The 12,464-nt window shown below is 42.7% G+C and overlaps 1 protein-coding gene across 4 annotated transcripts in view; it reads left to right on the top strand.

Annotated features, from left to right (window-relative positions):
• The window catches only part of DENND5B (DENN domain containing 5B), a 205,063-nt gene that overhangs the window by 125,739 nt on the left and 66,860 nt on the right, over positions 1-12,464 (top strand). For 2 of the 4 annotated variants that reach the window (XM_058283014.2, XM_058283012.2), the window contains 3 exons: positions 2,683-2,833; positions 9,988-10,081; positions 10,800-10,955. In XM_058283014.2, coding sequence (XP_058138997.1) covers positions 2,683-2,833; positions 9,988-10,081; positions 10,800-10,955 — 401 coding nt within the window. The remainder of the gene's footprint in view (positions 1-2,682; positions 2,834-9,987; positions 10,082-10,799; positions 10,956-12,464) is intronic. The other 2 variants (XM_058283016.2, XM_058283015.2) reach the window with 1 other exon arrangement.

The raw sequence follows: 12,464 nt of genomic DNA, 5'->3' as shown, positions 1-12,464 counted from the left end.
TCTGTTATTACTGTCCTCGTTGCACGATCGGGAAAAGCGAGGTGCAGCGACTTCCTGTGGTCGACGGCTCGTGACAGCTGAGGCCGCGGTGTGAGCCGCGTGGGACCGGCTGTGGCACTGCAGGTCCAGCACCACGTTAGTGCCCTTCAGCAAAGAGCCCTGAGATGTGCCAGCCCCACCCCTCGAGAACCGGTGCCTGGCTCCTCGCCCCTGCAGTGCCCACTCAGCCGCGCTCTTCACCCGAGCACCCCGTCCTTCGTTGGCGTTCCCCTCAACCTAGGGCCTCCTTGAGAACGTTTTTCCTCTGGAGAGGAAGGGGGCAGCAGATGTGCAGCTCTTTCCGCTTGCTTGCCTCTTCCGCCTGAGGAAGCCACAGGGTGGGCTGTGGTCTCCGCGCATTTCAAGGGGGCTTCTGGGTGCCCTGGAGCGCTGGTGGCTCTGCTGAGTCAGCCCGTTGGCCCGGCAGGGGCAGGTCCTCGGAGCCTCCTCCGCTGTCTGGAGCTCCCGGAGGAGGGGGTGGACCCGGCTGTGCCTGCGTGGAGAGGGGCGCAGTCCAGTGGTGGCCGGCCTCCAGACGCCACCACAACTGCCCTGGACTTCCTACCCCGCTGACATCACGGGAACCCTGAAAAAGTGTCACTGCGACGTCCATACATGAAAGGGAGTGTAGGCCCAGATAGCAGCCTCCGAAGGGCGTACTTTATGAAGGACTTCTCAGCAGTACAGCGCTTGCGCTGGCTGTGATGCCTGCCTCATTAATGACGTGGTCGCTGTTTTAAGCAGGTAAATGTTCTCCCACCATCACGGCCACCCCAAAAAAAGCAGATTGGGGTTTTGTTGTTGACAAATTTTTCTGTTTTCTTTTGTTTTTGTTTTGCCTCTAAATAAAAGGAATTTTGAACTAAAGTTACCTCTTTAGGCAGATGCTATCTTCTGTTGATAGTGTGGCACCGGAACCTCACGGTTTCTGTGAGGAAAGAAGTTGACTGTTATTCAGCATTTTCTTTTTCTTTACCAAAAGTCTAACAGGCCCCTGACCTTTCAGAGTAGGCATTTGATAATTTCTGAATGTCCGCTATCCACTGGGAATATAATCGCTGAAAAATAATGTTGCATTATGCTCTGTATGGCAATTTGAAATATAAACCCTAGGGTAATTCATTGTGAATTATGTTTTTTGTTTTTAAAAGCTTCTCAACTAAAGGAGAAAACTCAGTATCACATGGCTTTCTTTGTTATTTTAAATCCAGTGGAAAAACTAAAGCTAATTTTTTCTTTCGTGGTGAGGGCAGAGGCAGTCATTGACAGGGAATTTTGTAGTATTTCATGGAACATAAAATTGCCAGGGACTTGAGAGAATTTCATGGCAGTATTTTGCCTAAACCACTTGTTAATTGTGTTTTATAAATATTGGGAAGCATAGAAAGCATTAAGTAGGATTGTAGAGAGCAGGGGGAGGAGGAGAGAAATCCGTTGAAAATTAAAAGATCCAGTGTCATTTCACATTAAAACAAGTTTTATATTCTTACAGGTCATGAAGAGAAATTAAGGAAACTCCAAATATGTGTCTAGCATTTTGGAGTTAAGGCGTAGAGGACAATGGTGACGTTGCAGAGTGTCCTTCAGTACTGCAGTCAGGCAGGCTCCTGGCTGGGGGCAGCCTGGGCTGGACGCGAGGAGGGGTGGCAGGGCCCAAATCGGGAAAACCTATTGATATTGAAAAGGGACAAACTTAATGGACTCTATGAAATACTTACGAGATGCCATTTTAATTCCCTTAATTCACAAGATTAGACGTTCCCATGGGTTTTGTTTATCGGACACCCACGATCTCTGCTTGTTCTCCCCTTTTAGTCATGGCTAGACAAAGAATTGGAGACCTAGTCTTGCTTTTCACATATTATTTTTTCTCTTGCAAATTCAGTTTATAAAAGCATTCAAGGTCATATTTTATACCTGAGAAATAGCCACTATTTCTGTGTCCTCCAGTATTCTTAAGTATTAGTGGTTTTAAAATAGAAATGTTGAGCAGTTCCTGTCTTTTATCTTTAAACTATTTTATTCTTTAAAAGGCCAGCTTCTTATGCTCTGGGCATTTTTGTAAATGCCTACTTGTTTTATTTTTCTCTGCATTACCCCTCTTGATCTAATAAACACTCCTAAGTAACTCCTACTAATAAAATGTTACTGTGACTAAAAGTGAGATATTTAAACTTCACAGTGTTCCTTATTTTTACAAATAGAGAAGCATGATTATTTAATGGGCCTTTGTGCAAGGAAATAAAGTAATACAACCACAGTGCTTGCTTTTTCCTTTCCTTTGCATTGTCTCAGCTCAAGAAAATATTGTGGGTTGCCATCATTTTCTTTAATGTTGTAATTAAAACCTTATTTTATTTAAGAATATTGAATTTACCACTTATACTGTTTCAATTCTAAATTGTAGTTTTTTAAATTCCCACTGCTCAGCAGAAAATATTTATGAAAATTAATCATCCAATATTTACTTATAATTAACCTTTTTAGACTTATACATTATGCTGATTTTTAAGAGCCTTTGTAAAAATCTATTTTCAGATGTCAGAAAGATTGAATTCCCTGTGTGTGTATGAGTAGAAGCAGCATTTTTAAAAGGCAATAGCCAATAAAATGTCTCTAATTTGTTAAAAAATTAATTTATAGCCCAATCAATTGAGCAACGACTGATGAAAATGGATCACACTGCAATTCACCCACATCTCCTTGATATGAAAATTGGTCAAGGCAAATATGAGCAAGGGTTCTTCCCAAAGTTACAGTCTGATGTCTTGGCAGCAGGACCAGCCAATAACAAGTAAGCACATACTTCATTGCATAGCTGGTTGAAGGGCTAAATGAAGAGTGGGTGCCCTGCAGCTCCAAGGGGGCCGTGCTTCACCATTAAATACCTCATCCCTCTGATTACTGTTTAAAGACCAAATTAATATGGACTGACACTATGAGTCTTTGACTCTCTTATTTTTATTTTTTTCCTTCTTTTGAGGTGCCCAGGATTGAACCGGGACCTCATGTGGGAAGCCAGCGCTCAGTCACTGAGCCACATTGGCTCTCCTGAGTTGTTTTTTTTCATTTGTTTGCTTGTTGTTTGGGTTTTTTTTCATTGTTTTGTTTTTAGGAGGCACCAGGAACTGAACCCAGGACCTTCCATGTGAGAAGCAGGCACTCAATATCTCCCAGTATTTGACTTTTGTCGTGTTAAAAAATCTAAAGGATAGAGACTTTAATAGCCTTCTTTTTTTGTTCTCTTTCAATTAATAGGCTCTTGGGAATAACCCCACTGTAAATGCTAGTGTTAGTACTGTCTATCTGAAAGGGTGAAAATTGGAAACAGAGTTTAGGGTTTAAAGTCTAGGGGTTTCTTCATTTTAGGCAGATACAAGCGAGTGATAAAGAAGTTTGCAAGGAAGGAAGCAAATGAGAGTATTACTGGGGAATATGATAAGTTAGAACAAAGAGCTTGGAATCTCAAATCAGCCGTTCTGGAATTTAGCTCATTCCTGACCACTAACCAGCTTAGGAACCTTCAGCAAATTGGAGTCAGTTGCCTCTTTTCTCATGTGAAAATTCTGACATTGTACTACATCTGTATTCTTATTAAAGAGGCTCAGAGAAAGGAAATGAAAAGAGGCCAGGCAATGACAAAGAAATGGAATAGACTGAAGTAAGAGACTGGGTACACGAAATGAAAGTGGTGCTGAGCTACCTGACTTGTCAGGAGGCAACTAGAGAATCAGCGAGGGGAATAAGAAGGTGAAATTACGCCTTTGACCCAGATGGCCCAAACTAAAAATGAAAGTACAATGTTTTTACCTTCTAGGTGACTTACTAAACTGTGTGGTTTCAGAATTGTGGGTACTTACCTCTTTATTTCCCAAAATGCTTGTCATGATTCTGTCGGGAAAGAAAAAAGGAAACATAGTCAATTATTTTTATAGTATGTGATGGTAAACTTGCATTCCCCTAATTACCTTGTGATTTTTAAAACTTGAATTTTTAAATTTAATAAGCACTGTACTAAGCTACATCCTGTGGTATTCTGGATTTCTTGGTATACATGTAAATGCTGAAATAGTGTATTATTATTTCCAAGCTTTTACTTAGTCATACTTATAAATTTTTTCCTTTTTTTGAGTTTTTAATTTATTATTATTTTTTAGTTTAGTTTTGTTATTACTGTTGTGTTAATGTCATATTTTTAATAACCTGAAAGGAGTGAAGTCCTTGCTATTTTCCTACTGACTAGCTGAAGATGTTCATATAAGTAAGTTTCTGAAATGTGTCTGAATTAGAGTTATTGATTCATTTAGATCCAAATGTGAAAAAGTTAGTGACGGCAGGTACTTCAAAGGGGAGAATGTTGATGTTCTCGAATAGAAGTGAAACAGATATAGTACTGGATGCCTTGGCTGCTGTTTCTTTTCCTTGTAGAATCTTGTATTTATATTTATAAATCTCCATTCCCTTACAGATCTCAGTTTAAAAATCTGGAAAATTTAATCACCGGTTTATTTAAAGTAATTATGCACTCCCTTCTAGCCTCTTTTTTTTTCTGCCTTCAAATATACCTTACCTGCCAGTGGAGGCTTCTCTGCCAGAAAAGGGGTGGATATAGAGATAATGCTGCCAAAAATACTAGTTAATAGTATTGAACAGGTTCTCTGTGCTAGCTTTTCTACTGACTGCATTAGTATATTAGCTCTCTAATCCTTGTGACAAGTCTATATTATTATACCCATTTTATAAGTGAAGTTCAGAGAGGTTCAGCAACTTGCACCAAGATCGTACAGTTCAGAAGTGGTGGAATGAGGATTCAAACCTAGATCTACTATTACATATGCTACTTGTCTGTGCCACTCAAATGCACATATACCCAAGGGCAGCTCTTGCCTTTTATTGCCTTCAGAGATGGAAATTGTGCTTCATAGCCCCCAAGGAAGTTTGAAGAACCTGAAATATTGCACATGGGGAGTTTAGCATAGCCATTAGACCCATCTAGTGCGCTCCTTCCCGATTGGAAGGGCCTCAAATGTCTCATGTCTGCCTTAAGCAGCTCTGTTAGGAGTGACATGAAGAAGATGGGTTAGTACTTGGGGAAGCAAGGTGGGTCCTGAGGGGCTGTCTTCCCCGGTGAAGAGCTCCGTGAAGCTGAGATGAGGCCCCTGACCCGGGAGCCAGGCTGCTGCCCGTGAGCCAGGACTGGAACCCAGGCCTGTGGGCTCGCACTGTGTTCTCTCTAGTGTCTCCTCAAAGACAGGTGCCAGTTATCCTTTTAAATATTTGGAAAAGGAACACCAGAAAAGTAAATTAACAAGACATTTTTAAAAACAGCTTTGAGCTCTTTTATTTCAATATGCTCTCTCAACTTAAATGGAAACAGAATTTGGAGGATGATTCACTAGAAAGGTAGAAAAACGTATTCAGAATGAAATCCTCCCCTCCTTTAACAAATGTGTTTATGTTGAAATCTTAGGAGGAAAGCACCTAGAGGGAACTTAATATGCTGTTTACAAGGCTGAAGCAAGTAGCTAATGGCTGCGAGAGGTACCTTAACTAATATAGAGGATTTCTAGGGCCTTAGGTGAAGAGCTGCCCCTGTTTTTATAAACAGTGAACTTAAACGGTGCCGAGAGGTTGGCTCTTCCGGGGCTGCAGCTCTCCAGGTCTCCAGGTACTGTGTTCTATCCCAGCAGTGGATGAGGGTTTTCCATGAGAACAGCTTGAGTGTCAGTCATTTTTTATGTTTGTAAAATATCCTAGTTGTTTGAATCTCTTTGATATGAATAGAGTTAATTTCAATATTTGATAGCATTAGATTGCTCATTCATTCATTTAGAGATATTTATGGAGCCCGTGCTCTATGCTAGGTCCTCTACTGGGATTCTGTATTCACGAGTTTAGTAATGAACAAAACAAAAATCCCCACTTTCAAGGGCAAGGAAACAAACAATAATGAAACTTACTATGTAAAATAAATAGCAAGTAAGATAAAGATCAAAGTTATGATGCAAAATAAAGCTGGGCAGGAAAGTACAGAGTGATTAGGAGGGATGATTTGAATTTTAAAATCTAATGGTGCTATCCTTTTGCCTTGAAACCTTATATAAAATCTCCAGGTTTCTCATTTCCACATTGAGCTTCACATGTTACATTTTCAGGTAGATTATAGCTGAAAGGAAAAGATCTCAGAACTAACTGCAGGGTGTAAAAGGAATTTATAACCATGCTAGTCAGCCTGTGTAAATCGTCCATCACCTGTCAGAGAGAATTTAATATGCTGCTTAGAAGCAGAAGCAAATAAACAGTCTTTAGTATTTTGGCAACTGTGGTTGCCTTTGGGAAAATTTTTTTCAGTAAATGAGGTTTAATAATGCAAAGAGTAAACTAATTACTCAATAAGACCAAAAATGTGTGGACTTCATAGTAATATTCTTAAGCAGTTGCTCCTTTCTTTTTGAAAGTAAAATTAAATAAGGCGTTTTGTCCCACATAGTATAGCAAGTATAATCTTATATATGTAAGTTAATCTTTATCCTTTTCTTTTTCTAAAGCCTTTTCCACTTTTGCTTTCCAAGGGAAATGTTCCACCATTTATATTCTGCTCCATCTCTTTATTTATTGTATAAGTTCATCATCTGGTGTTTATATTCTGTTTCACATTCTTAATATCTTTTTTCTGGATCCTCCTTTGCAATTATCCTGATTCTCTTTGTATCCATTTTACAGCCTTACATTCATCCTTTGCTATAGGGACATTTCCAAGGATTCCACTTAAAAAAGATCTATAACTAGATCTTTGCACATTTTTGTCTTGATATAAACCTATTCCTTTTTTTCAAACTACTTTAAAGAGGGGCTGTCTTCCTTGCTGCCATTTTTACCATAATTATTCAGTGTTCCTCTAAATAGCAGACTGAAATGAGATGATTCAGAAGCTTGAAACCAAAGGCATGCATAAATTATTTACAAAGCAACCAAAGAAGCAGCGTTCCCATTTTAAGCTTTTTGTAAATTGGATACCTTATAAATAAAAAATAAAGAAGAAGATAGTAAATTGTTGTCAGTAATATAATATGGCTTTTCCTGAATGGTAAAAATATAAATTCACTTTGAAAATTATGCTTAGTTCTGTGTTGTCAAAGATATATGCACAAATAAATATTCTTACAACAGTGCAATGAATACATAATTCATGGGGATGATAGATCAAGACCAGAGAAATTTTTAAAAATCACTTGGTATAAAATAATATATACTCACTAGAAAGTGATGGGGTAAATTTTAAAAACCACCCATAATCCCACCACTGTGAGATGTTAGTGTGTGGTGTTATACTCTTTGTTGCATGGATCCTCGAGGGAGGGGCGGGGAGAGGTATGTGTGTACCCAAACTTGTTAAAAAAACAAGGTTATATTGTTTATCAATGCTCTGTCTTGATTTTTTCATTTATTGTCTCATGTGTACTCTCCCATATTAATAGTCTTAGAATTTTCTTTTTTAAAATAACTATATGGTATTTCATCATATGCCACCATACACTGTCGAGCACGTAGCTTGTTTCTAGTACAGTTCCTTGATTCTAAGTCACTGTTAGTTATAAGGTCTGTTAATTCAAAAGCTTTTTAGAAAAATTATACATTAAACATATACATGGATTGAAAGATGCATTCTGATTTCAGGAGCATTTAAGTGCCAGAATGTGAGTACTGAAATAAAGAAAATAACAGAATTTGCTCTTGCATATATGCTGTGATAAACTAAAATGTTGGACTGCATCTCTGTATGTATAGAAGGAGCAGGTGATGTGGTAGGCTCTGCCAAGATACAAGTTTTCAAGGGTTTATAGGATAGAGAATTTTATAAAAAGTAGAGATGTGTAATATGATTATGCACCATGATCTGTACTAGAATTGGAAAATAATATAGAAGGAGTAACTGATTTAGATTTAAGGAGTCATGGAATACTTTCTGAAAAATAACGGCATCTAAGCTATCTGAAAAATGAATAGAAGTTGGGTGAAAACTTAGACAAATTCTCAAAGGTGAGAGAGCTTAATCCTGTTAGAAACACTAAAGTAGTTGAAAATAGTGTTTTAAAGCAGAATGAGTGATTGGCAATATAGACGTAGCAGGGGGGTCGAGTAAACTGAACACTGAGTAATATCCATTGGATCTGACAGAGGTGTCAGAGACTTTGTCAAGAGCATTTACAGGGGACAGAGTTGATTGGAGATGAGCTGAAGCTCCAGTGGTAAGTAAGTAGAGGCCTTAGACCTAAGCTTTTCTTCTTAAGAATTATTACCTGAGAAGAATGGTGAGATTTAAACATAACTACAGAGGGTCAAGCAGGAAACCAATCTTCTTGCAAGCCTGAAGGGAAATACTCAGTTGAGAGAGAAAAATTGGCGATTCAAGAAAGGGGGAGATTAATGAAACAGGTTGGGGAAAGAGATTATTGGTCAGGGAGACTGTGGAGGAAGTAGTTTCGAGTTGTGGCTAATGTATTTTATTCTGTGGTTTAGAAGAAAGATGCGCGTCTTTGCGAGGCATCACTTGGGTAGGAGAAAAGGAGGGGGCGTTGGCCGAGTGGAGGCGGTTCAGGCCCAGGAGAGGTGTGCATGGTCCTCGGGGAGAGTTGAGGGGCAGGTTACACTCGGGTGGTCCTGAGGGGCTCAGAGCTGACCTGCTGGCCGAGGACAAGGAGGGAGTACCGGTCCATGTTGGGCCTGCGGGGCAGGAGGGCATTAGGGCAGGGTACAGACTTGGGCTCAGAAGGGAAGGAAAGCACAGGGCGTCTCAGGGGCAGTCGAGGCGTGGAACAGCTGCTGAGGCAAGGGTGGGAGTTGGTGTGGAGAGGACAGCAAGGGTCTCTGAGGCCGAGGGGCTCCGGTGGTCGCCTGGCTCTGCGTGACCGAGCCGAGCGGCAAGGGGGGCGTTTGGCCTCCTGGACCCAGCATCGTCGGGCCGGTCCCCGTCATCGTACTTTCCTTGGCAGGGAAGGAAACACCTGCCTGAAGAGGATGGAGGTGCGGGGGCCTGGTGGCCCTCTGGGGGCTGGAGTTCTGCGTGCTAACCGGGAGCTGCGGGGGCTCCGCTGGCCGCAGAGAGGCTCGCACAAGCCCCGGCGGCATCCAGGGCAGGACTCGGGGGCTGGGGCACCTCAGCTAATTGCCGAGCAGGTGTTACCTCGGAGCTACAGGATTTTAGAACTAGAGGTCGCCAGGTGCACACCAGTCAGTGGCAGAGAAAACTGTTACAGAGCCAGAGGAGCAGGGAGGAGGCGCTGAGCTGGTGCTCGGCAGTCCTGGGAACCTGTCAGAGGCGGTCGGGGAGAAGAGCCGGGCCGGCGTCCTTACATTCAGCGCCCAAGGGATCTCGGGGCCCGTTTCCAGAAGAGGGTCCTCGACTTGAACCTCACGATGAGAAAGAATCCTTGAAAAGGGTGAATTCCTTAAGTTTGATTTGTTCTTTGGGGACACTAGACATCAGTAATTCTGTGTTCAGTAATTCTATGTCAGTAATTTGGAGGAGATCCTACAAATCCATTAAAAGAAAAATTATTCATCCGTAATCCTGATTGTGAGCAAGCAAAGGCCCCTGCTGCACATCGGGTGGTCAGGCCGAGCCAGGGACTGTCCAGCACCCCGAGTTCAGCCGTCAGCAGCGCCCTGTGCTGCTCTGGCCTCATCGCAGTTCTCAAAAACGGTTGTGATGGTTGTACAACGGTGAATATGCTAAAAAACTACTGAATTGTGTTCTTTACAAAGTGGGCGATTCACGTGGTATGTAATTTACATCTCAATAGAGCTGTTTTTATATATGCTAATATTTATAAAACAAAAATTGATTGGAAGGTAGGTATTGCCAGTCTTGTGTTGAACAGTTAATTCTGTTTTCAAATAAGCTGCACCTCTTGTTTCCTTGTCTGTCTTGGCGCCGTCCCGCTCCAGTCGCTGGGTCAGCCGCAGTGCCACCTCCCAGCGCAGGAAGGAGCGCCTCCGCCAGCCCTCGGAGCCCGCCAGCCTGGACTGCGACCTGAGGGAGGTACGTGCCCCCGGGCGGCTTCCTGGGCCCCCGGGCCATGTGTCATGTGTAGCTTCACGGCTCTTTTGAAAACTGGGTCAGTCATATTTTAAACCCTTTTGTGCTGACTTATGGAAGAAAACACCCATTTTCCACTTTTGTAATTCCAGTCCACCTAAAGCAGGGCTTTAAAACAAGTCTGTTTGTGTACCACATGCAGTAAAGCCTAAGCTTAGGATAGATTTTTGGTCAGTATGTTTCCAGTAGAGAGAGAAATTTAAGCATTAACTTTAACCTAATATGTAGGGGAATTCATTACATTTAAGTTATGCTTGAAACTTAGAAATGTCTGCACTTCTTGGAAGGATGCATTGCCAGTGCTTTGTCCCTGGCTTTCTAACACCATTTTAAAACCATTTCAAAAGTGTTTTAAATTAAGATGCTCTTGCTTTATTTGTACTATTTGAAAATAAAGGCATAGTTACACTCAATTTGAATTAATTATAGGGAAGTTTTGATTATTTCTTGTGGTCAAAAAAATGCAATTAGAGACTCCATTAACTATTTTCTAAACTCAAATGTATAGAAATAAGGCAGAATAACATCATTCCAAAAGTGTGTTGCTTTTTTGTTGTGTTCCTACATTGCTTCCAAGCATTTCCTTAGCCCGCTCAGCGCTTCCTTCGTGCTGCCTCGTTTCTGTGCGCGTGCTGGCTCTACTTCTGCCTGCTCCCTCCAGGCCCTCCTCTTCCTGTTCTTCCTGTCACTGGCTCATCTCTGCCCTCAGCCTCCCGGGGAGTGTGTGGTCCGTCAGAGCTCCGTGGCTCTCTGGGAGTGGGATCAGGGTCCAGCTCGTGCTCGACTTCCTAAAAAGTCCTTCTCTGAGTGCTGCCTGGTATGTCCTCTGCTGAGAGTGCTCTGTAGGCCTTCCCGGCCTTGTCTTTGGTGCTCCCTGATCGTTCCACACACTTGAGTGCACTAGCGCCAGAATGCCTCCCGTCACCCCGCGGCCTGAACCCTCAGCCTCTCGGTTTGCTCTCCACTTCCTCTTGTGTTTCGTACATTTTGTGGTGGTGTGTGCTAACCCAGGTTATAAAGGAAAAGCATTGCGCAGACATGATCCATTGTCCAACAGCTTTTCTCTACCGGGGCCTGGGATTGAACCCAGGACCTCTTACGTGGGAAGCCGGCACTCACCCCCAGTGCTGCACTGGCTCCCCCTCCGTGACGTTTTAATTTACCCTTCCTGGTTTGTGTTTTACACGGGTGGTCAGACAGTTGAGTCATCAGCCATAGAATCTTAGTTCTGAGTGAGCCTCAGAGGTCACCTTGTCCAGCTGGACATGCTGTAGCCAAAGCCCAAGAGACTTGCGCCACATTGCAGACACACAGCCCAGGGGGCTGCAGGCCCTGGGCCCGACCACTGTCCAGCCGACTTCTCAGTGCTGTTTGCCAGCGCAGGGCAGCCTCGGGCCCTGCTCGTAGGGTTCTCCTTGAAGGCACAGTGGCCTGAACTTACTTAACCTCATAACGCTCTTCTCTGTGAACACGGCCTCCGTCGAAGGGGCAGGGTATTTATGAGAAAATTCGTGGAAAGCCTGCGTTAAAGAGCACTAGGCCACGGTGTGTTGAATCTCAAGGTATATTTTCATAAGGGCTCCTAGTGGTTAGTTGTTTTTGGCTTTGATAGAAATGAGAAAGGTGTAGCAGATATCTCAGAAGAAATCTGGGTTTGTTTCCCCATGTAAAAAATGGACGTTATTATAGTAGCATTCTTTGGGGCAGGTTTCTCTTCTCCATTTTTCATCTTAAAATATACCTTTTCTCCAGTTGCCCCAAAGCCATTCGCGTCATGACCATCATTTGCTCACTTTAAAGCAGGGGTTCTTAACCTTTTTTGTTCCACATACCCTTTTCTAAGTCCACATTGTACTGTGCCATATTTAGTAAGTATATCACACCCACACCAACGTGTGCCCACAAGGACAGCGTTTTTTTGAATTTCAGTTCAAGTTCACGGACCCCTTGTTAGGAGCCCCGCTTCACAGGCACTGCTCTGTTTTTGTAATAGGTTTGGCATTACCTCGCATTACCTTTCCGAGCATGAGCAGGGGCTGTGGCTGGTTCTGTGCCTCCAGCAGGATGCTCAGAAGGAGACTTTTGTTTTTAGGAGGTACGGGGGATTGAACCCAGGACCTCGTACACGGGAAGCAGGCGCTCAAGCGCTAAGCTGTGCCTGCAGCCTCAGAAGGGGCCTTTGCGCGTGGCTCCACAGGGTCACTCTTGGCAAGTACCGGCCCCACATGATGTGCTGGGTGCTAATAAATGTGGTCAGAGGAAAACCACTTGAGCTTGTTTCCTTTTATAAAACAGTCCAATTACTGACTTTAAATGTCTGTCTGTT

Source organism: Dasypus novemcinctus, chromosome 20, assembly GCF_030445035.2.
Source record: "Dasypus novemcinctus isolate mDasNov1 chromosome 20, mDasNov1.1.hap2, whole genome shotgun sequence".
NCBI classification, from domain to species: Eukaryota; Metazoa; Chordata; class Mammalia; order Cingulata; family Dasypodidae; genus Dasypus; species Dasypus novemcinctus.
This window is presented reverse-complemented; position numbering and strand designations above follow the sequence as displayed.